The sequence below is a fragment of the Dipodomys merriami genome, unplaced genomic scaffold (genome assembly GCF_024711535.1).
Source record: "Dipodomys merriami isolate MVZ:Mamm:240054 unplaced genomic scaffold, mDipMer1.0.p SCAF_14, whole genome shotgun sequence".
In the NCBI taxonomy this organism is placed as follows: domain Eukaryota; kingdom Metazoa; phylum Chordata; class Mammalia; order Rodentia; family Heteromyidae; genus Dipodomys; species Dipodomys merriami.
Window position 1 is genome coordinate 3316914 of NW_027202715.1, and position 22011 is coordinate 3338924.

General features: G+C 49.0%; 1 protein-coding gene across 29 annotated transcripts in view; it reads right to left on the reverse strand.

Annotated features, from left to right (window-relative positions):
- Positions 1-18169, reverse strand: part of Camk2g (calcium/calmodulin dependent protein kinase II gamma) — a 58120-nt gene extending 39951 nt beyond the window's left edge. For 15 of the 29 annotated variants that reach the window (XM_070020604.1, XM_070020613.1, XM_070020606.1 and 12 more), the window contains exons 1-3: positions 17973-18169; positions 16542-16636; positions 3858-3917 (exon numbers count right to left, since the gene is read on the reverse strand). In XM_070020604.1, the coding sequence (XP_069876705.1) occupies positions 3858-3917; positions 16542-16636; positions 17973-18037 (220 nt within the window). In that variant the 5' untranslated portion in view covers positions 18038-18169. The remainder of the gene's footprint in view (positions 1-3857; positions 3918-16541; positions 16637-17972) is intronic. The other 14 variants (XM_070020617.1, XM_070020608.1, XM_070020618.1 and 11 more) reach the window with 4 other exon arrangements.
- Positions 18170-22011: the final 3842 nt, after the last annotated feature.

Here is a 22011-nt window from a genome sequence, read left to right on the forward strand (position 1 = left end):
CATTATGAGACCCTAGGTTTAAGCCACAGTACTCCACAAAAACAACAACAAAAACCCACCCAACAGTCTGCCCTCTAACAGATCTTTCTAAAACACACACACAAAAAAAAACACTGAGAAAGTGTCCCCAATAAAAAACTGTCCACAGCACTGAAACAGTGGGAAAGAGGCCTGTTGCTAAAAGGGCTTATTGAGGTGGACTGGCCTAAACCCCAAGGGCCAGCTGTGGCAGAACTCCTCACCTAGAGGCAAGGATTTGGGAAAAGCTAGGTCATGATTCAGTGTTTCATTTTTCTTAGCAATTGGTTTTGCTACATTTACTGTTAGCTGAATGGGCCCTGGGCCCAAGGTAGATGGTAGTCTGTGTTGAATAATTTATGAACTGAGTTCAGGCTGGGGGTTTAGTGTTATAGACTCTCCATTTTCATTTTCATCATTTTCATTTCCTAGACTCCTTTGCTTGCTGAACCCTAGCAGCTCCAGGAAGGGACTCAGGTGACAACAGAGACAGGCGCACATGGTTAAGTCACTTGCTAAAGGTCACAACTTTTAACTACAAAATCCCAAATCCAACCCAGTGAGCATAACCGCAAAGCCGCAAACCTGGGCTTCTCCAGTACCAACCACAAACTAGTGGCATTAACATCACCTGGAGACTGTGAGACATGAAGAATCTCAGCCCTTCCCCCAGACCTACTGAATCAGGATTTGTGTTTTGATACTATCCCAGTCTGATTCATCAGCACATAAAAGTTCAAGAAGTGCTGCTTTAAACCACAATGCTAGACTGTGATCGAAACTGCTGGGGCAGCTCAGCATGGAGGAAGACAGAGTCTATTCATTAGAGGAATTTAGAGCAGAGAGCAAGCAGATCATAGGTAGAAAGTACTCCATTCAGACTTCAGACTACCAGCTCTACACAGCTCCTCCACTCCATGCCTCTCCTCACCACTGGCCACTATCCCAGGGGTGTTTGACTTTAACAGTGTACCTTACACCTAACAGACTGTTTGTTTGTTTTTAATTAAAATAATTTCTTTACAACAGTTTTGGGTTTGCAGCAAAATTGCACAGAAGGGACAGAGACTTTCCATATACTACCCTCCCCACACATGCATACCTGCCCTACAATCAACATCCCACACCACAGTGGTACATCTTTTATTATCAATAAGCCTACACTGACACATCATTACCCAAAGTCCATGGTTTACATTAGGGTTCACTCTTCCAGTAGGATCTTAATTCTGCACAGAATAGATACTAGAGATAGAACTAGGGGTGCCTTAAACCTTGTACCAAATATCCCTTATGAATTCAAGAGGCTCCGAGTCTGACAGCAGCCTGAGACTGATGATCTCTTAGCTTCCTCATCTATAAACCATTCTGGGGCTAGTCTGCCTGTTTCCCTTTGGGATAGAGTTTAAAAGGTCAGAGTCAAAAGGGCCACCGCTTTGAAAGACACAGCCATGGAGAGGGGGAAGAATATCAAATTAGGAGCACAAACCCTCATCCAAGGCAACTCCTGCGTCCTGGACCCCACAGCTTGGCCACAGCTTCAAGAGTCTTGATTTCCACCAGAAGCCAGCTTGTGCTCCCAGAACACAGTTCTGACTTACCCATCCCTTTGCCTGCCCTAGACTACAGAATTGGTCCACCGACCAAGTTTGCTCAGTACCTGGGAGCAGACATGAAACAGAAACACAGTTCTGATGCTGACAAACTGATCGTGCCATGTCTGTTTTTCTCAGGACCTGCTGCCTAACTAATAGCACAGAGATTTGTCTATATTCTGAGCTGGAAGGAAAGACCTAGCAAACTGAGTAAGTCTAAGAGGTCACACCAAGTATTTGCTTAGCTCTAGAAAGACATAAAAAGATGGCTAAGATATCTTTCTGCTAGCATTTCACTTTTGCCCTTCCCATTCGTTTCTCAATTATGATTATTATACCCTGACCCTTCTGTGGTCAACCTCCCCCATTACTCATGTGATGCAGAGGTAGGTCAGCCTCTATTATCAACCCCGACTCTACCCCTTAGATCTCCTTAGAAGGACAATGCATAACTGTTGTATGAGTTGGCTACAAGAGGCACAAAGGAAAGGAAGTTATTGTCCTTGGACTTGAGAGCTGGGACTGGAACACCAAAAAGCTTCTAAGCCGGTGTGTGGTTTTAGAGCCAAACCATCTGGTTCGAAAAGCTGAGAAACAGAGTTTTTAAAAAATAATAAAATTTTTGGCAGTTTCAAAGCTTGAACTCAAGGCCTCATGCTCACTAGACTTGCTTGCTCATTTAGAGTTCTACTACTTCCAGATCAGATTTTTACTAGTTAATTGGAGAGGTAGTCTCATGGACTTTTTTGCCTGATCTAGCCTTGAACCTTAATACTGCAAATCTCAGCCTCCTCAGTAGCTAGGATTATAGATGCATATGAGCATCCAGCTCTGAAATCTCATTTTTAAATACTGGCAAATAATAATAAAAAAAAAACATTTTTAGACCACTGTGCCAGCCAAACAAAATACATCTGAATTTGTTACTAATGTTCTAGGTGTTTTTCTTTACTGGCCTTCTCCTACCTAAGGTAAGTTCTTAGGTGAAAGGTCTAAACATCAGAAATCACCAGGAACTCTAGCAGCTTTAAGCAGCTTTAAGACCAGGACTTGCAGACTTGGAGGTGCTGGCTCCATGGAACACACTGCACTGTGTAGAGCCAGGCACTGGCTATGCCAATCTGCTTCGGGTGTAATCCAAGCTGCTGATTGCAATCTATAAAGCCCTGCATGGTTGGAGTTCTGGTTACCTCAGTGTTGCTCCCCTCCCTGTGGGCTAGAGTACAACCTTAGCTCTTCCACCGAAGAGCTCACACTGAGCCTTCTGAGACCTGGGGAGCCAGAGGCTGGGAAGCTCCGGGGGCAGCATCAAGCTTCAGCAAGTTGCCTCACAGTCCTGGCCACCAACTGAGCAGAACAGGCGGCCTCCGGGGCACTGTGGGAGCCCTGATATTTAGGCCATGCCTGAGGAGCACAGAACACGTGTTGTCTTTTGTGATGACTCAGGGCTTTCAGGAAAACCTAGGAGATGGTTCCTGCTCTGCCTCAAGTCAACACTGGGGGTTCTGCTCAAACACTGCAGCCAGCCCAGTTTCTGTCCCTTCTGTAAGGAGCACCAAATCAGGGCCAACACTTTTGGCAAAGACTATTTCAGCTGAACAATGTAAAACTGAGCCAGAGTGGGTTGTGGCAGGCAAACCTCCTCAGGCTTTAGAACAACTAACAATGTGCTCTTGTCCCCCCAGTCAGGGTGGGAGTGGGGAGAAATCCTCTAGATTTTTTTCTTCTTCCCTATCCAAGCAGCTCCTGCTATCCCTTCCCCAGAGAAGTCAGGCAGGCAGGCAGGCAGCTTGCTTTCCTGGCTCTGGAGAATACAAACAGGAGCGCCATGGAAACCCCCAGAGTGTTCAGGACACTGCAACAGGGACAAAACTCTTTCAGGTCGAAAAACAAAATCCTGCGCCTCTCATGAAGGCTGTGGATGGCCCCTGGTGAGGGACACTGGTAGGCTGGATGCCCAGAACCTCATACACTGAGGGTCCTGGATGTCAGACTGAAGATGGAAGGAGAAAGGGAAGTAGGGAGTCTGAATTCTATTCAAATGCCTCACATCCCTGCCCTGACATAGCACTGCAGCAGTGGGGTTATTCAGGTTTGTAAATAAGAAAATTCTACAGTTCTACAACATAGCTACTATACTGCAAAACAAGAAATCAGGTGAAGGCTTATGAACTGAGGTAACTTCACCTATAAAAGCTGCCTTCCACAAAATAACCAACAGAATACTCTATGCAGGGCACTTACCAATGTTTGGATGTTTCAGAAGTCGGCATATCCGGGCCTCACGCTCTAATTTCTGGTGATCTAGAAGTAAACAGAAAAAAAGAAAAGTCATCAACTATCCATTTTATCTGTGATCACATGGATATTCATATTCCTTCAGTTCTTAAGCACAAACTATGCACTTTGGGCAATTTTGGCTAAAGTAATTCAGCAAATCACTAGAATTCTGGAAACAGTTATTTTTTATTTTTATTTTTTTGCCAGTCATGGGGCCTGAGCTCTGGGCCTGGGCGCTGTCCCTCAGCTCTTCAGCTCAAGGCTAGCACTCTACCACTTGAGCCACAGCGCCACTTCTGGCTTTTTCTGCTTATGTGGTGCTGAGGAATCGAACCCAGGGCCTCATGCATGCAAGGCAAGCACTCTACCACTGAGCCACCTTCCCAGCCCCTGGAAACAGTTATTATGAACACTTTTCCCACACAAGGAAATAACTTGAGGACTTACACCCCAAGTCAATAAGTGGTAGACCCAAATTCAAATCCATGACTTCAGCTCAAACTCTGGTGCACTATCTCCTCTATCAGTGCTTTAATAGGATCAGAGTGCTGAAAACCATTTTCCTTTTCTTTTTCTTTTCTTTTTTGGGCCGGTATTGGGACTTGAAAAGTAAAGGACCATGACACTGTAATCACTTAGCTTTTCACTCAAGGCTGACATGCAAGTCACAGCTGCATTTCCAGAGTTTTACTTGTTAACTGGAGATAAGAGTCTCCTGGACTTTTCTGCCTGGGTTGGCTTCAAACCACCACCTTCAAATCTCAACCTTCTGAGTAGTTAGTTACAAGTATGAGCTACTGCCACCTGGCTAAGCACCTCTTTCTTATTAGAAGCACTAACTTATCTGAAAGGGATACATTCTAAGACCCCATTTGCATACTTGAAACTCCAGCTAATATCCAACCCTATATAAAAGCATTGTGAGGGGCTGGGAAGGTGGCTCAGTGGTAGAGCGCTCGCCTTGCATGCTTAAGGCCCTGGGTTCGATTCCTCAGCACCACATAAGCAGAAAAAAAAAGCCGGAAGTGGTGGTGTGGCTCAAGTGGTAGAGTGCTAGCCTTGAGCTGAAGAGCTGAGGGACAGCACCCAGGCCAAGAGTTCAGGCCCCACGACCGGACCCCCCCCCCCAAAAAAAAAAAAAAAAAGCATTGTGATACTGTGAGCCCATCAATTTGACAACCAAGAAGGCTACTGAGTGACTAATAGACAGGTAGGTAGCTTATACAGCATGGATACATTAGATACAGCAACAGTTTACATCTTGGGTGGGATGAAGCAGGAGGTTGAAAATTTTCATCATGTTACTTAGCATACAATTTGTAACTTCAGTAACTTATTATTGCTTATTTCTAGACTTCCTGAAGTATGGATTGTGGCTGACACAGGTAACTGAAATTCTGGGAAGCAAAATTGAGAATAAAGGGGATTAGCGCCATAGCTAAATTGTATTGAGCTTTGTATATGACCAGGCACTATGCTAGGAGTTCTGCATCTATTCTCTTACATAGTCCTCTTGGCAACCCTAATATATAATGATGCTGACAATGAAGATCTTGATCATCAAGATAATGATAACTTGAAATACAGTTAACATCTACTGAAGATTCACTTCTATACTACATAGCCATTGTCTCTTGTCATTGGCCCTTCTATGACATCCATTTTACAGAAAGAGAATCCAGGCTACAAATCCTGCTTCTCCCTAGCAGTATCCTAACCAGTCACTGCTGTGAGTTCTGACTTCTTTGCACTCAGACCCTAGGGTTACTGTTTGAAGAAATGACTAGAAACTGAAGAGTCTTCATATCCAAGTGAGCTGCAGAGGTCAATCCCTTCCACAGGAAGGCAGAGCTCTAGGAATTAAGAGAAAATGCTGCTCAGAGAGAGTAGGACCTATTCTGCCTTTCTAACTGCACCTGCTGGAATACTGCCAAAGTCACATTTTCATAAAGCTTTCCCTGCTCCTCTCGGCAGAGGGTGGTTTCTTCCTTCTTTGACCATGACCTCCTCCCATCGCCCACCACTGGGCTTTGCCCATCATATATCACAACAGCTACCTTTCAGTCACAAGTTCTTTCGGTGTGGAGACTTTCTAAGTTAGTACTTCCTAGAGTTCTTTCCATCAACAGGGGCTCAGTAAGTGCTTAACAAGAGCAACAGTAGCAGTAAGAACTACTACTTACTAGGCATTTACAAGTCAGGCAGAAGGCAAGGATTACTGTAATTTATTCTTACAGAAGCTCTGTGAAGTCTGTGAAGAAGAGATCTGATTAGCTGTATTACCCTACAAATAAGGAAAATGAGGCTTAACTGCTGATGGTAACATAGATAGGAAGTGGATGCAGATGTTTGGGGCCTGGTACCCTTTCTCCAGCACTGTGCCATGATGTCCAAATTAAGGAAAGTGAGAGTGAAGCCTTGAGATTTAGGAGAACAAGAGTCTAGTTGCAACCCAACACTTCTCTTGGGAGGGTTTTCTCTCCACCCTGCCTCTACCCAAAACATTGAAGAGCTCTTGCAATGATCCTACAAGGTAAGTGCTGCAATTGCCCCATTTTACAGATGATGAAACAGGCCTAGGGAAGACAACTTGTCAAGGTTCAATAGCAGGAAAGGCACGGCCCTGGAATTCCAACCTCAACTTGTCAGTCTGAGATAATGTACGGATTATACACTACAAGGAATTCACACTCAAAAGTTTCACTAACTATCCCCAGCTTTGTCCCAAACTTTTCCTCTAGCAATAGCAATGGGAGGAGGTGAGAACAGGCAGAGATTAGTTCCTGCTGCCCAGCTAATCCATCCCAGCTGCCCAAAGATCTGGGTCAGACTTTGCTTCCCTTTCTTAGGTTCAGCATGACCACTGACCAGGATGTAGCTAGGAGAACTACAGGTAAGTTCCAACTCTCCGTAAGCTAAGACATAAAGCTTGGTGGCATAAGGGAAGGAGTTTGCTTCTTCCAGGTCTGTCCGTATGTCAGGGCAACCTTACTTCCCACCCGGTCCTGGACTTGGTAAAGAGCCCCCAAGACATAGATTCATCTCTGATCACATAGATCCTTGTCTTTGACCACTCACCTCACCACCCTTGACCTACAATTCTTGGGCTTGGTTGCCAGGCAGGTGTGGGAGAACAGCATCTTGCAATGCGGAGGTGGCAGCTGAGGGAAGGCCCAGAAGATTAATGTTTATCTCCTCTCTTAAGTCTCTTATTGGCTAATGGTTACAGCCCTACAACAGCAGTAGCACTAAAAATAAGGAAGGGTGCTCTGGCTTTACCCATGACTCAGAGTGGAGAGGAAACACAGATTCAGCTCCCAGCCCTCAGAGGAGCTACTCAGGATCTAGAGTGTTCATGTCAACCACTTAGTTCAAGCCCAACTCTAAGCAGTCAAGTCCTACAGTCTAAGTGACACCCACATCTCTCAACTCCAGGACTGAGCCTTGGTTCTCCCTCTGATTCTAGCCATACATCGACTTTGGGGTCAGACATCCCTGGACTGAGTCCAGAACTGCCACCTCCCGCAAGTTATTAAACACACCTGATTCTTATTCATGCCTTCATAAAACTATTTATTGAGACCAACCATGTGACAGGCATTGTTCTACATACTGGGAAACAGCAGCGAACAAAACGGTCAAAAATCCCTGTTTGTGGAGCTTACATTTTAGGAGAGGGGGAGATAGACAGTAAGAAATTCAATGGCAGTCAGATATCATAGCAAGCACTGTTCAATACAATAAAGCAGAGAAAGGAGAAAGTGTAAGTTAAAAAATAAACTGGTGGAGTTGGGAAGGTGGCTCAGTGGTAGATGCTTGCTTTGCATGCCTGAGGCCCTGGGTTCGATTCCTCAGCACCACATAAGCAAAAAGAAAAAAGTCGGAAGTGGCGCTGTGGCTGAAGTAGTAGAGCGCTAGCCTTGAGCTGAAGAGCTGAGGGACAGCGCTCAGGCCCAGAGTTCAGGCCCCACGACCGGACGCAAAATAAATAAATAAAATAAAATAAAATGGTCAAGGGCAGCTGCAGTAAGAAGGTATCATTTGATTAGGACCTCAAGAAGGCAAGTGAGCAGTGCAAGTGTATCTTGGGAAGCAGTTTCCTACTTCTAAACAAAGGTAGAAATTCCTGAGATTTAAACGAGGTAATGTGGGTAGATTACTTAGCATAGTGCCTCTATATAACACCTTGCATATAAAAGAACCCTTTGCAAGGGCCCAGTGATAACAAGGACAAAATCTCCCAGGTTGGACACGAGGCCACAGCTATCATCAGAGATAATGAGAGAACAGGACCCATTCTCCCCTCTGCTTGGGCAAACAAGTAGCCTGAAACATATCAATTAAGCCTTCTGATCTGTTCTTGGGACTTCCCATGAGGTCCTCTGTCACCATCCTGGGATGAGACCTAGTCCTGTTTTTAGCCTAAACGCCAGCAACAGGGCCTCCTCAGAGAAAGGACTGCCTCAGGAGTACTGCTGCCCACGGGTCCCTCCCCTTCCTTGGCCTCACTAGCAGTGGCGCCTTGCCATCCTGAAACTCTCTGCTCAATGAGCCATGTGGTTTCTGCCTACCACACTCTCCCAGACTCTTTTTGCCACACAATGCACAGCCCAGCCATCACTCCAGCTCTCCGACTACCAGTTCTCCAACTATTGTGTCCTGTCTTTTTCTCCCAAACCTATTGTCTTGTAATCAGGACAGGACTGGCCATGAGTGATCAAAAAGGGAGTGCTCCATCCCAGCAGAAACAAGTAGTGATTTTCTCGTGTGTGTGACAGACAGTATTGGGTTTTGAATTTAGGGCCCCATGGTTACATTCTGCCACTTCAGCTACACTCAAGCCCCTTTTTGCTTAGTTATTATTTCAGGGAGGGTCTCACATTTGCCCCAGATAAAAACACTCTAACTTATACTCTCCCCTGTAGCAGAGGACTCAGGCGCTCACTATCATGCAAGTCTTATTGATTGAGAAGTGCTGGCTTACTTATTTTGTCTGGCTGGCCTTGAACCATAATCTGCCTGGTCTCTATCTCCAAAGTAGCTAGGTTACAGTCTTGAACCACTACACCTATCTATGAGTAATAATTTGTAAAGTATCTTTCAAAGTGCAAGGGCATCCCACCTAAACATAGCATCCCAACCCCAAAAAATGACAAGGCCATTGATCTGACTTGTTCTATGCTGTTGGGGATGAACTCTGGCTTGGCATCCCAAGGTGATAACATGGCAGCCACAAAAGCAGCCTCTCTCCAGAGACACTACTCTTTACAGTGACTACTAGGGAGCAGTCTGGACCTTCCCAGACTGACTTTCCTCTCACCCACCTTTCTAAGAGGCTCCTCCCTGCCCCTTCCCACAGCCCAGCCCCCTCTTCCTGTTTGACAAGAGCCACTTCCCGCTTTGCACAGGGCCACTTCCTGCCTGCTAGTGAGTTCCTGCCTGCTAGTGAGCTACTGCCATGGAGACCCACCCTGCTGGCCTTCAACCTAACTCCAACCACAGCCCTCTGAAAGTTTTTCACCCTCAAGAACAGAGGTGGCAACAGGAGCAGAAACCAGAAGCAGCCTTACGAGGGATCTGATCCAACACTCCAAGCCCTGTTCTCGGCCTTTCCCAATAGCTCGTCAAGGGCAGGGCCAGGACCTGGGAAACAAGGAACACTAGAAACTTTGCCTCTTACAGCTCTGCCAAAGTGCTTCAAGACTTAGCCCAGGATACTGTGATTTTACAGGTAATGTGGCCAGGAGTGACCAGATACAATAAGGGAAGCAGGAAAGAGGAAGCAGATACAGTAAGTCAGTAGCGACAGTATACAGAAAAGAGACACACCAAGCCCTACAACCACCTCTCCTCTCCAGCCCCAAGGGAGAAGCTACAGCAAATGCACATCCCTTTCCTTTCCTCACAATGGAGGCTCAGGGAAAAGTAGCCACCCATTCCCTATCTCCCCACCCCACCCCACCCCCCCGATTTACTGGCATTTCTCTAAAATCACAATGTCAGCACTAACTTCTAGTAAGAATTCTGCTGCCACCTAAACATATAAGCTCTGTAAGGGGTCAAGAATACACCATCACCCTCTGGCTATGAGGGCTCTCCTTGAGTTCTAATCTCAGATACCCTTTCCTCTTCAAAACTATCTTGCAGATCGTTGCCTGTGATTCCAACATGAATCATTAGAAGATTCCAGCAGCCCCTTGGTCTTCAAACACTTGATATAGGGTGGTCTCATCTAACTGCCTGACTGAGTACCTCTACCTCCTTCCCAAACAGCAGAAGCCCCATCTAGCCTCCTTGGAGAAGCAGAAACAAGGGCAGCAAAGGGATTTGGTGTCATAATCCACCTTCCCTAGCTACTTATAAACAGCCTGGGGCCTTGGGCAGTGACCATTAGGAATCTCAAGCCACAATCTCATTGACTGTCCCTTGACACTGTGACACCACATCCTTTCCTCTGAATCTCACCACGTAAGGGCAGGGACCATGGCTTCAAATTCCTTCACACATGTACATCTGGGGAGTAAATAAGCCTATGAACACAAGGGAACAGGGCCTGAAATATGCTCATCTAAATCCCCAAGGCTCTGACTCTTAACAAACCCCTCCCTCCTTTTCAGCCCTAACTTGAGCAGTTCCAATCAGGCAATATAAGACTGGAGCCCATTTTGTCCTTTGGATTTCAAGACAAGAGAAGTCCCACCCAAGGAGGGAAAAGCAAGAGGCACCAAAACATGCCCCACAATTCAAGCTCCAAAGCAGCTTTGATGAAGAAAATCCCCATGGGGTCACTAGCAAGCCCCAAGAAGGCAAGACTCTGCCAGTACACACTATGTCCACTTTGAAGGGCCAGCACAGGGTCAGTCACTGAGTTCTCCATGCCCCCAGCAGGGCTCCGGGTGCCTGCAGTCTTTGCCCACTGTTTTGGTGACATTTCCTTCATGGTAACCAGCCCCAAGTAAAACATCCCAGGAAGCAGCCCCTATAAATAGCTCCTCCCAGGGCAGCAGCAAGGGGGAGGGGAAAGAGAGGGAAGAGAAAATCGGGGAGCAGATGGGACCCTGCTGCTGCTGATACAGCCCAGGAAGTAGAGATGGTATTGGGGAGTGTCTAGAAATGTCCCCACTATAGAGTCCAAAAATGTGGGTGCAGATGAGTGGAGCCTCAGCTAGCAATAGGAGGGATTTGCTCCACTGGACTTAATGCTGTGGGGTTAGATGGAGAGGTATAGGGTGGCATACTAGCATTCACTAAGGGACAAAGCACCCAAAAGCTGTGTTTCAAAGGAAGCAGCCTAGAGGGGTGTGAAGACCAAGCTGCCTGAAGATGCTGAGGTCTGAGCACCAGTCACACACACAGGTATACCTAATGCTCAAAAACAAAGCCCTAACAAATCTTTTATGCCTTGATTTCCCCAATGGTCCTGGGGAAGATCTGTCTAGCCATAGGCAGGTGACAAAGAGCCTCTTCCGAGAGGCACTCAAGAGGTGCAAAGTGCCCATCTTTTCCTGTCACCACCCTTTTGGCACCCATGGGATCAGGCACTTGTCCACTAACCAAAGCTGGTCAGAGAGAAGTAAGCACAGAGATGGGGGCAGGAGCTGGTCACACCCCTTCTTCTCTTGCCCTGTCTCAGCAGAGAATGGGGTCAGCCACTCACCTCTAGGATTTCAGCACAGCTTCTGACAAGGGTATGATAACAAGGGACAAGAGCAAGCAGTAGAAGAAAAGCAGGGGCCTCTCCTATGGGATAAGGCCACCTTCCAACCTCCATCCCCACTCCTGATGCAGTGCTCCAAGCCCCTCTGGGAAAGTGGGTGGGAGGGCAGAGTGACTGGCCAGGGTTGTGCGACTAAGTCCCCTTTCTTCATCATGGATGAAAGTGGCCCAGCAAAAGCCTTAGCACACAGGAGGGAGCCCAGCCTGCTCCTCCATTCATCGCAGAAGTCAGAGGAGTTTAATCACTTAGATTCAGGACATCATTTCTGTTACCAGAAACCGGCCTGTTTTATCCTCTAGAAGCAAACATGAGTTTGCACACAGCCTCCTTAAATGCTTCCTAGAGTCCTGATGTTTCAGTGTAGCACAGAGCCTCCTCCTGCTCCCCTCCTTCCATGGCTGCCTTGCCCTCCCTTCTCTTCCCTGCACTCCACCCAGATCCTTAACAGGAAAGTCTCACTTGGAGATACCACAGGGGACACAAATGTCATGGGGGCTACTCAGGCCAACACCAAGGGGGTGGGGACTTTCAGCTGGCACAATTTAAGGGGGATCCCATTTCAGTCCCTAGGGCCAGCTGGACCCAGAAAGGGACAGCCTTTACCCTTCTGGTGGCCAACATGCCACAACACCAGCAACTCAGCCGGCCACAGGCTCAGACCAGACTGACATCCCAATCTAGGGACCCAGAACGAAACCTGTAAGTACAGCATAGCTCACGAACACAAATGGCAGAACACACCAGCAGAGATACCACCTGGAAGAAGCTGGGTGAAGGTGTCTCTGGTGAATCCCAGGAGCATAGCGAGAGCAAATGTCACTGCTGTTGCTCCTGATTTCAGATGGCATTTCCTAAAGAGTGGCTCATGGACTGTCTTCATGAGATGTGCTGAAGAATATGTCAAAAATGCAGATTCTAGGGCCCCACCCCAGGTTTCCTGAAGCAGAATTTCTGCTAGTATCCAGGAAGCTACTTTTTTTTTTTTTTTTTGTCAGTCATGGGGCTTGAACTGTGGGCTTGGGCGCTGTCCTGCTCTTCAGCTCAAGGCAAGCACTCTACCACTTTTCTGGTGGTTTACTGGAGATAAGAGTCTCATGAACTTTCCTGCCCGGGCTAGCTTTGAACCGAGATCCTCAGGTCTCAGACTCCTGAGTAACTAGGATTACAGAAGTAAGCCACCAGCATCTGTCCAGGAAGCTACATTTTTAACCAGTACTTTAAACCTAATACACACTAAAAGTGAAAGTCAGTGCTTAAAGAAGTCCCAATAGTGGTTCCTATAAGATCAGTAGCAACAAGGAAGAAGGAATCATAAAGCCACACTGCCTTGCATCTCAAGCACAGTTCTTTATCCTCATCTGTCCTCTCTCCTCTAACAGCCTGGTTCCCTGGATCAGAAAGAGAGAACCCAAGCCAGAACCAGGGTACAAGGCTCCAGCAACTTGACTCTAAGTTTCCCGGGAGCCAAAGCCAAAAAGAGACCATGACTTGGTTATGCAGTCAGTCCTCTCAATCCATTCATCTAACATGTATATGCTCAGGGTATAGAACATGTATATGCTCATGCACTTTGCTAGGGCCTACCTACAAAAAAGTAAGGAAATAGATATGGTCCCTCACATCACCTCCCAGGTCTTTACAAAGAAGAAGGCTTTTCTTACATGTAACATCAATAAGCCATTTCTTCACATGGGATATACAGATTAAACAAATAAATATAGCAGGTGCTGTAACAGATTTCATAACACTGTTTCTGGTAGCATCTCTCAGTAAGGCCAAGGGCATCACTCCAGTATCCATCCTAGTAAAAGCAACTGCAATATAGAAAAATAGTCCAAAGAAGAGGTTTCTTATGATGCTAATTGTTCCGAGGATAAATCCTAAGCTATGTAGAAGACAGAAAGGACCATTTGCCCTTCAACTCTAGCGACGTGGGGAAAATGTTTCGAATATAAGCAAAGAGAACAGGATATAAAATGTTATGCTCCACGAGGTGAAAATCTGTATGCATATGAATAAAGATAAGAAGGGAATATGAAGATTTAAAAATAAAAAAAGACATAAGGGCTCAGGCTCCTTGGGGGGAGATGCTCTTAAATCTCAAAATAACGACTTATCATTGCCATCACCTGGCCCACTAGTGCCTGCATCCAAGCCTATTTTAAATGCCTCCTTCAGCCTAGCAGAGCTAAGCTCAGAAATATAGGCTGCTGTAAGAGCCTCGACTCTACACCTATTGCTATACTGAAGCAAATGAAATGATGTGATGTGACTTTCAGCAACAACACAGACAAGCCCACAGACAGAGTGCTCGGTGCACATCGGACGCCTGCATGAATTCTCTACCTGGCAATACAAGCCACCAGTATAAGACTCAGGGGGCCACAATGACAAGATATGACAACCCACAAGGTTTCCTGCCCAGATCTGGACCCCCACCCCACCAGAAAACAAAACAATCTCTCCCCAGGCCTCCTGGCCACCTCACCATGGATGTCAAGGAGAAGCAGCTCTATACCCTTTCTTTTCCTTTCAGATGGTAGTATAGAAAGCAAGCCAGCAGGGAATCCCAGTAAATACAGCCAGCCCCTTCGGACCACCAAAGTTGACCCTAGTGGGCTCACCTCTTTTCCAGACACAGAAATCTAACACCTACAGAGCTCTAGACAGACAGACAGCGATGAGTGAAACCCAGTCTCAGCCACTGCACCTTTATAAAATATACAGAGTAAACTGAGAGGCTGCAAGGAAGCCACAGTTCACTCCCTAGCCCCATGGGCACCAGCCTAGTTGGGACCTTGACCCAACCCTCTCCAGTTCACATCCCCCATGCCTGTGACTAAAGCTGAGCATACCCATTGCTCCCTCCATCTCCACGACAACCCTCCCACTCTCCCACCTCCCAACAATATGGCCCCTACACATTCCTGACCCCTCTTCTTGGCACCTGAGCCCATCCAGAGGACCAAGCCTCTGTCCCAAAATGAACCTGGTATATAAGCCATACAACAGAGCCCCAGTCTTGGCATATTCTTCTCTCAAGAGGGGGAGTTGCTGTCTGAAGCATATGATTTTATAGAAGAATCCTGTTCTCAAATTGGAAAAAAAAAATGTATCAGAGAAATTAAACCTTACTCAGTTTGGAGCAGGGAAATATACCAAAATACCAGTTTGGAAAGACAGGACAAGGTAGAAAGGAGATAAGGAAGGAAAAGGACACTATCACACAGGCTAAGGAAGTTCAGGTGGGTAGGAAAGGAAAAGAAGACAAAAGCTCAAGCAGGTAGTTCCGCAAAGTGCCAGCCAACTTCACATCTCCGTGTTTTTGGCTCCGAGTTCTCTTTCCCTCCCTCACCCCCTAGGTCAGAGGACACTGGCGAGATAAGGAGTAAAGCACTGCATCACCTATTGGAGATGGCAGACACTGTACACATTTCTAGGGTACCAGCGCTATGTCGTGTGGGCTCAGGACAGTACTCATTCTTACCCCATTGTCACTGCCTGTACCTTCCATTCTTAGCCAGAGAATATCTACCAGAGAATCAGCCACTGCTGTCCCTGTACCCGACCCCAAAGAGGAGGACATATGACCAGCCACATTATCTCTATAGCAACCATCACCTTGGACTTAAGGTACACAAAGAGAATGAAAATAAACAAGTCAACTTTATAGGCAACGCACATGAAAAGTGAGACAGAGGCCAGTGTTGGATACAGCAGAACAAGTGCTGCTGACAGGGATGAGGAGAGACTCCCAAGCCAGAGGGCAGACACAACCCTGGGAAACAGGTCCCAGAACAATTGCCAACACAGCAAGAAGCCCACTGTCACCTCTGGAATTTTATAGCTTCTCTGAATGCTTAGGACATCTACTACATCTCTTGCCCCAGAGATGTCTGGCCAAAGCCCACATCTTCCCCAGGGCATCTACCCTGGCTCCTGATGTATTTAGTGTCCTATTGCCTAGCCTTAATTCTTTTCTCTAAGTCTCATAACCTTTGTCCCTGGGTTGTACCCTGCAGCTCTCCAGGATCTAACCTCTGTACTAACCGGTCCTCTTCACTGAGCACTTCACACATTACTAGGTCTATACCTATCAGATGAGGTAAGCTTGGCAAGCACCCAATTTGAGGTTCAGAGAGTGTATGTTCAAGGTGTTAAAGACAGGTTCTGGCCTTCCAAGCCCCAGGTACTAGAGATCTCACAAGTGAGGCTGTAAGGTCTGGGCCTTCACGTTCCTCACACCCTAAGGCAATGCAGCCCCTGTCCAGACCAGGCCCCTGGGATTTCCAGGCCATAAGCACCATCACCCTCTACCCAGGATAGACTACATCTGCTGCTGCACCACCAACTTTGTAATTTGATCAAAAAAAGCAATCAAGTTCATCTGGCAGGATTTGTTCCCTAGAAGCCCTCGCCAGTAGCAGCCTCCCCTGATGTTTACAGATTTTCTTCCCTTGGGAGTCTGTTCTGCCGCCTGGTGGGCAGGGGAGGCTGGATTCGTCAGAGCTGTTCACTTACTGCATTTCCATCCTAAGTCACCACTGGGGCACAGAGAGTAGGATAAGCCTGCAGTGGCCACCACTGCCCCCAAAGGAGAGGCTCCAAGCACCCCAAATTAAGAACTCTCCATGTCACTCCACCCACCATACCTAAGACCCTCTACCTCTCTAAGGACTGAACTCCTTTGAGCCTTTGAGGACCAGCTACCCACATCTCTTACATCTTCATTCTTTTCTCTCTGAGCCCTTCCCATTTCCCGAAGCAACCTCCTTGTCTGGCTTCAAAGTTCACCCACCCTGAAATTCCAAGTCATCTCCAAGTGCTGAAACATGTGGCCCCCCACCCCCCTCTAACTCCTGAGGCATCTACAAGAAGCTATAGCCGCTAGAGAGATTCCCCAGGGAGAGGCCAAGATGGGGAACACTCACCTCGGGCCGACAACTTCTTGGTATTGATGATTTTTGCTGCATACTCCTGCGTAGAGGTTTTCTTCACACACCTGCGGACCACAGAGAAAGCACCCCTGGAGGGAGAAGGGGAAAAGAACTGGGACACGGAGCAGGGCAGAGTGACACAGACATAGTTCAGGTCTGAGGACAGTGATGCTCCCACCACTAGACTTAGTCACACTCACACACCAGCAGTGACCAGTGTAAGGAGGCAGGATGAGGCCACTGCATGACACTGAACAGATGTGGGTGAAGTAGCACCTGGCTCCCACCCACTCCTCTAGTGCCCAGGCAAAGCAACAGCCCCAACCTCAGGCTGTACATCAGGAGTGGTGGGCAATGCTTCAAACACACACCTGCTGCATCTCAACTGATTAGCAGGCCCTGCAGTCCTGGCCAAGAGAACCAGGAGAGGAAACAAGGAGCCCCTGCCCTTGTGTCAACAGGAATAGTTGAGAGTGGAGCCAGGAGAGATGAAAAGGTAGGTATGCTTCCCCAAGAAAGCAACTGCTCTCAACCACAGAGGAAAGTGAGACTCAAATCACCGTTCCCCAACCAGCTCGATCCCTCTGCCTCCCAGCTCCACTGACAGCAGGGAAGGAGAAGGCACAGTTTTGAGTCCACAGTCCCCTTCCCCATGATATTTTATGTGCCCCACGACTCCGGGCTCTGGAAACGTCTAGGGGGGCGGGCGGGGCGGGGGCTGTGGCGGTGCTGGCCGTGGGTGGGGGCGGGGAGAGGGTGGGGGGCCGGGGCTGCGGCGGCGGCCCGCTCGGGTGGAGGGGAGGGGGATGCTGCGGCTGCGGCGCGTGGCTCCCGGGACCACTGCAGGGTGGGGGGAGGGGCCGGGGGTGCCGCAGCGCTGCCCCGCGGCGGGGCTGGGGTCCTGGGAGCGGCACAGGCAGGGGGGTGGGGGGCGGGGCCGGGCACTAAGCCCCCAATACACACACACACGCACACGCACACGCACACACACACGGGCACCACTGCAGCCCGGGTAGGAGCTGCAGGGCTGGGGAGGGTCTCGAGTGCCAGGAGCGTGGGACCTGGGGGACAGGGGTGCAGAGTGAGCTGGGGAGGAGGCGGGGTGCGGGGGGTGGGCGCGTGAAAGGTGCAGGAGGGGCGGGGCTGGAGGGCGCCCAGAGCAGTCCCGGGGCTGCAGTCCCGCGGCCGTGCGGGGTGCAGCAGCTGCGACTGCAGGACGCGGGAAGGGGGCTGCGGGGCCGGGAGCGGGGGGAGCGCGGGGGGAGGCCCCCGAAGGCAGCACGCGGGAAAGCTGGGGGTGGGGCGGGCCGAGGGGGGCCGCCGCAGCGGCCGGTGCGGGGCGGGGGGGGCGGGGCGGGGAGCCGCAGAGCGCCCGGGCGGCGGGGCCGGGCGGCGGGGCCGCGGCGGGCGGCGCGGGGGCCGTACTTGCCGAGCTCCTCGAAGAGCTGGTAGTCGTCGGTGAAGCGGGTGCAGGTGGCTGTGGTGGCCATGCTGGCGGGCGGACGCGGCGGTGCAGCCCGCGCCGACGTCGGTGCACAGTCACCGCCGCCCGGCCGAGGGAGCAAGAGAAGGAGACGGGGCTGAGCCCGGCAGCACCGCGAGACTTTACCGGGGAGAGCGAACGAGGGAGGGAGGGAAGGAGGGAGGGGGAGGGACACCCCCGCGCCCGCCCCGCCCCGCCCCGCCCCCAGCCCCGCCGGCCCCCCGCCCGGCCCTCGGACCGCCCCCGGGAGGGGCCTTCCGCTGCCGGCCCCGCCCCGCCCCGGGAGCCGCCCGAGCCGGGGCCCCCGGCGCCCGAGAGCCGGGAAGGCTGGGGGTTCCCGGTCCTCGACCACCGCCCGCGTGGACAGATCGGAGAGGCTGGCGACCTGTGGGGTCCGCCCGGGGTGGAGCCCGCCCGAACCCGGGAACGTGCGTGCGGAAGTGTGTTCCGAGGGGTGGGCTGGGCCGCTGAGCTCTCCGAGAGGCCCCGCACGTGGGTCCCGAGCCCGGGCCTGGCTCCTAGCTCACGGCTGGAAAGCCAAGGTCAAGGAGCCTGCGGCCGGTTGCACACTCGGGAGACGCACCCAGTCTGCCAGAGCCATCTGCCAGCCGCCTTCCTTCAAGGGGCTGATAGTCTAGACTTGTGCAAGCATCTGGGCCACAATTAGGAAAAAAGGCAAAGCATAACAGCGACCATAAATACAAACCCTTCAGACTGGGTTTGGTTTAGGACACCAGGGCAGGAGGACGCTGGCGGAACTCTACCTTCCTATATACTTCAACTTGCGAGAGAGAATCGTTCTCTCTCCAGCCAGGAATGAGAGTGAAGAGGGGGATCGATCAGCAGTGTATAAAATGGCATTGCAGGTTGAGGACTAAAAGAAGAGGTAGGAGGAAAGGGGAAACATCCCCAACTTCTTGCAGAGCATCCTGTGTGTTTATTTTATGGCAATCACGCTTTGTGATGATGTATCTTCTACTAGGAAAACCAGCACCTCTGAGATAAAACGACCTAGGCTTGATGTTGGAGCAACTCACTGGCCAGGTATGTGACCTTGGAGAAGTCACAATCTTTCTGGGCCTCATTTGCTTTAGCTGAGAACTGGGAAGGATAAATATTATCTATTTCACTAGGTCGTGAATATTTAATGGGCTAAATCACATACTGCACTTAGAATAGTACCAGACACCTAATTAGAATAATGTTTGCTGTTATTATTTAATATTTGTCTTTCCACTAAATAATACACTCCAGTGGGGTAGGGCCTCTGCTTCCTATATTCAACATGGTACTCCATTCCAGACCTCCAATAAACATTTGAGCAATGCAGTTCCCTTCCTCAGTCCCCAGAATCCCAGGTGGGCAGGACATAACTGTCTGTGTAGAAGAAAAACAAGCTGTCACGTTCCTGACCTGCCCGGGCAGCTGAACCCCAAGTCAGGGGCCAACCCCAACTGGCCTGTGGGACTCAGCCAACTGCTTCTGCTCAGACTTGACTACAGAAGGACGCCCACTGGGAGCCAGTCCTCCATTGTTAGCAGCTTGTGCTGCCCGGGGAGGCAGCCATGCCTTTCAGCCTCTGAAGCCACCTCCTGGAGGGCTGAGAGGAGAAGAGCTCTCAGGGAGGGCTCCTTTCCTTACCCACAGTCCCCACAACTGCTCCAAGAACCAACTGCCTAGTGGGAGTATTAGGAAATAGAATGAGCAGAGCCCAACAGGGAAAGTATTCATTGATTGGGAAAAGGGCAGAATGGTGTAAGGAAAAGGTAAGGATTTACAAGTGGGGGCTGGTGGCTCACGCCTGTAATCTTAGCTACTCAGGAGGTTGAGATGGATTGCAGTTCAAAGCCAGCCTGGACAGGAAAGTTAGTGAGTCTCTTATCTCCAATAAACACCCGGAAAACCAGAAGTGGGGCTGTGGCCTAAGTAGTAGAGCACTAGCCTTGAGCTGAAGAGCTCAGAGACAGCGCCCAGGCCCTGAGTAAGTTCAAGCCCCAGGACCAGCATGCACGAGTATATCTCTATCTATCGATCGATTGATGGATATACACACAGAAGAAAAAAAGAAAACGGTAAAGATGACAGGTACTTTGCCCACAGGAAATAAAACAGTAAGGGTAAGGCCACTTCCTACTTCAAAGCACCAGAGAGCCAAGTCCCAAGTCCCAGTGTGGGTAGTGATGAGGTTGTGAACCCTGGCATACCAGAAAATCTTGAGTTTCTATCATCCACCCTCAAGGCAGAAGTGGCTGCCAGTCCAAGCTCCAGAAAAAGAGGCTGCATATCAGTTGATCATCAGTGTGTCCTTCCGGAGTGCTCTGGGTGATTTGGTTCTTGACCTCTAGACGCTGATACATGAAACTTTATATTTATTTATGTAAGGTGAAATAAGGAGATGAGAGAGGTCAGAACAAGCAGGGATTGGGGCTGTGGTGGAGTGCCCCAGGAGTATCTGAGGAGAAAGGGTAAAAACAAGACTATAACCCTAACCAATTTTATGTGCCTGCTATGAGAGGTTTATCATCCCAGATGAGGGTGAGACTGTACACTGGGTGTTTCAGGGTAACCATATAAAGCACTTTGTATCGAGTCACAGGGTTAAAGGAAGAATGATGAGAAGAATATTGGGGCAAAACCCTGCAAATGACTCACATGACTGTGTAAGTAGGGCCAGTTACCTTTTGAAAAAAAAATGTTCATCAGCTGCCTACTATGTGCTTGGTATAGCCTTTTCTTCAAACATCCAAATAAGGTGGAAGTTTACAGTTTACACAATTAGAAGGGTCTGTTCTTTTCTATTTCCTTTCTATCTAAGATCCTTTCTATCTTAAGATCGTCCTCCCTTCTTGCTACTTTTTTCAACTGCACAGATTGACGTGTCCATTGTGGAGCCTGCAGACATGTCTGTGTGCACACACAAACACACACCCTCGCACACACTCTTCTTGATCCCCATTGCTGTAGCACCCACACAACCTCCCAGCTATCCCACAGCAATTAGAGAGGGAAGATACATACAAATAATAACAGCTCACTAGCTCCCTGTGCATCAGTATCTATGGCAACCTCATGGGGTCCACAGGCTGTGCTGTTCCCATTGCAGCCAGTCCCCTGGGCAGCACCAGCACTCAGGCAGTGCCCAGAGTTCCTGGCACAGGGAATAATGTAAGAAATCAATGCCCTGATAATCACCAGAAGAACCCTACTGGGGTCTCTCATTTTCATCTTTCTCTTTGAAGCTACAGAAAATTACACTATTGCCCCCTAAATGAGAGAAGCTTCCTCCCTAAGTTTAGAATGAAATTTTAGAATATGGAAAAGATCTTAACTCTTCAGACCGAAGGAAAATGGATCTGTTGGTAGTAAAGTTTTTTTTTTTTGGTCCGGTCATGGGGCCTGAGCTCTGGGCTTGGGCGCTGTCCCTCAGCTCTTCAGCTCAAGGCTAGCGCTCTACCACTTGAGCCACAGCACCACTTCCGGCTTTTTTTTTTTCTTTTTGCTTATGTGGTGCTGAGAAATAGAACCCAGGGCCTCAGGCATGCAAGGCAAGCGCTCTACCACTGAGCCACCTTCCCAGCCCCAGTAAAATATTTTTTTAAGTGCAAGAAGGATAATGCCCTTGGAAATAAAGAGTAGCTACTCACTTGTTGGGAAATGTTGCACAATCAATCCTCAGGGAATTAATTCAATTTTTTTTTTTTGGGTCAGTCATGGGGCTTGAACTCTGGGCCTGTCCCTGAACACTTCAACTCAAGGCTAGTGCTCTACCACTTTGAGCCACTGTGACACTTCTGGTTTTCTGGTGATTGGAGATAAGAGTCTCACTAACTTTCCTGCCCAGGCTGGCTTTGAACCGAGATCCTCAGATCTCAGCTTCCTAAGTAGCTAGGATTACAGGTGTGAGCCTCCGGCACCCAGTTTAATTCAATCTGTGTCCATGAAAAACTTTAATTTTGCACAGAACTCTAGGACTTACATGGT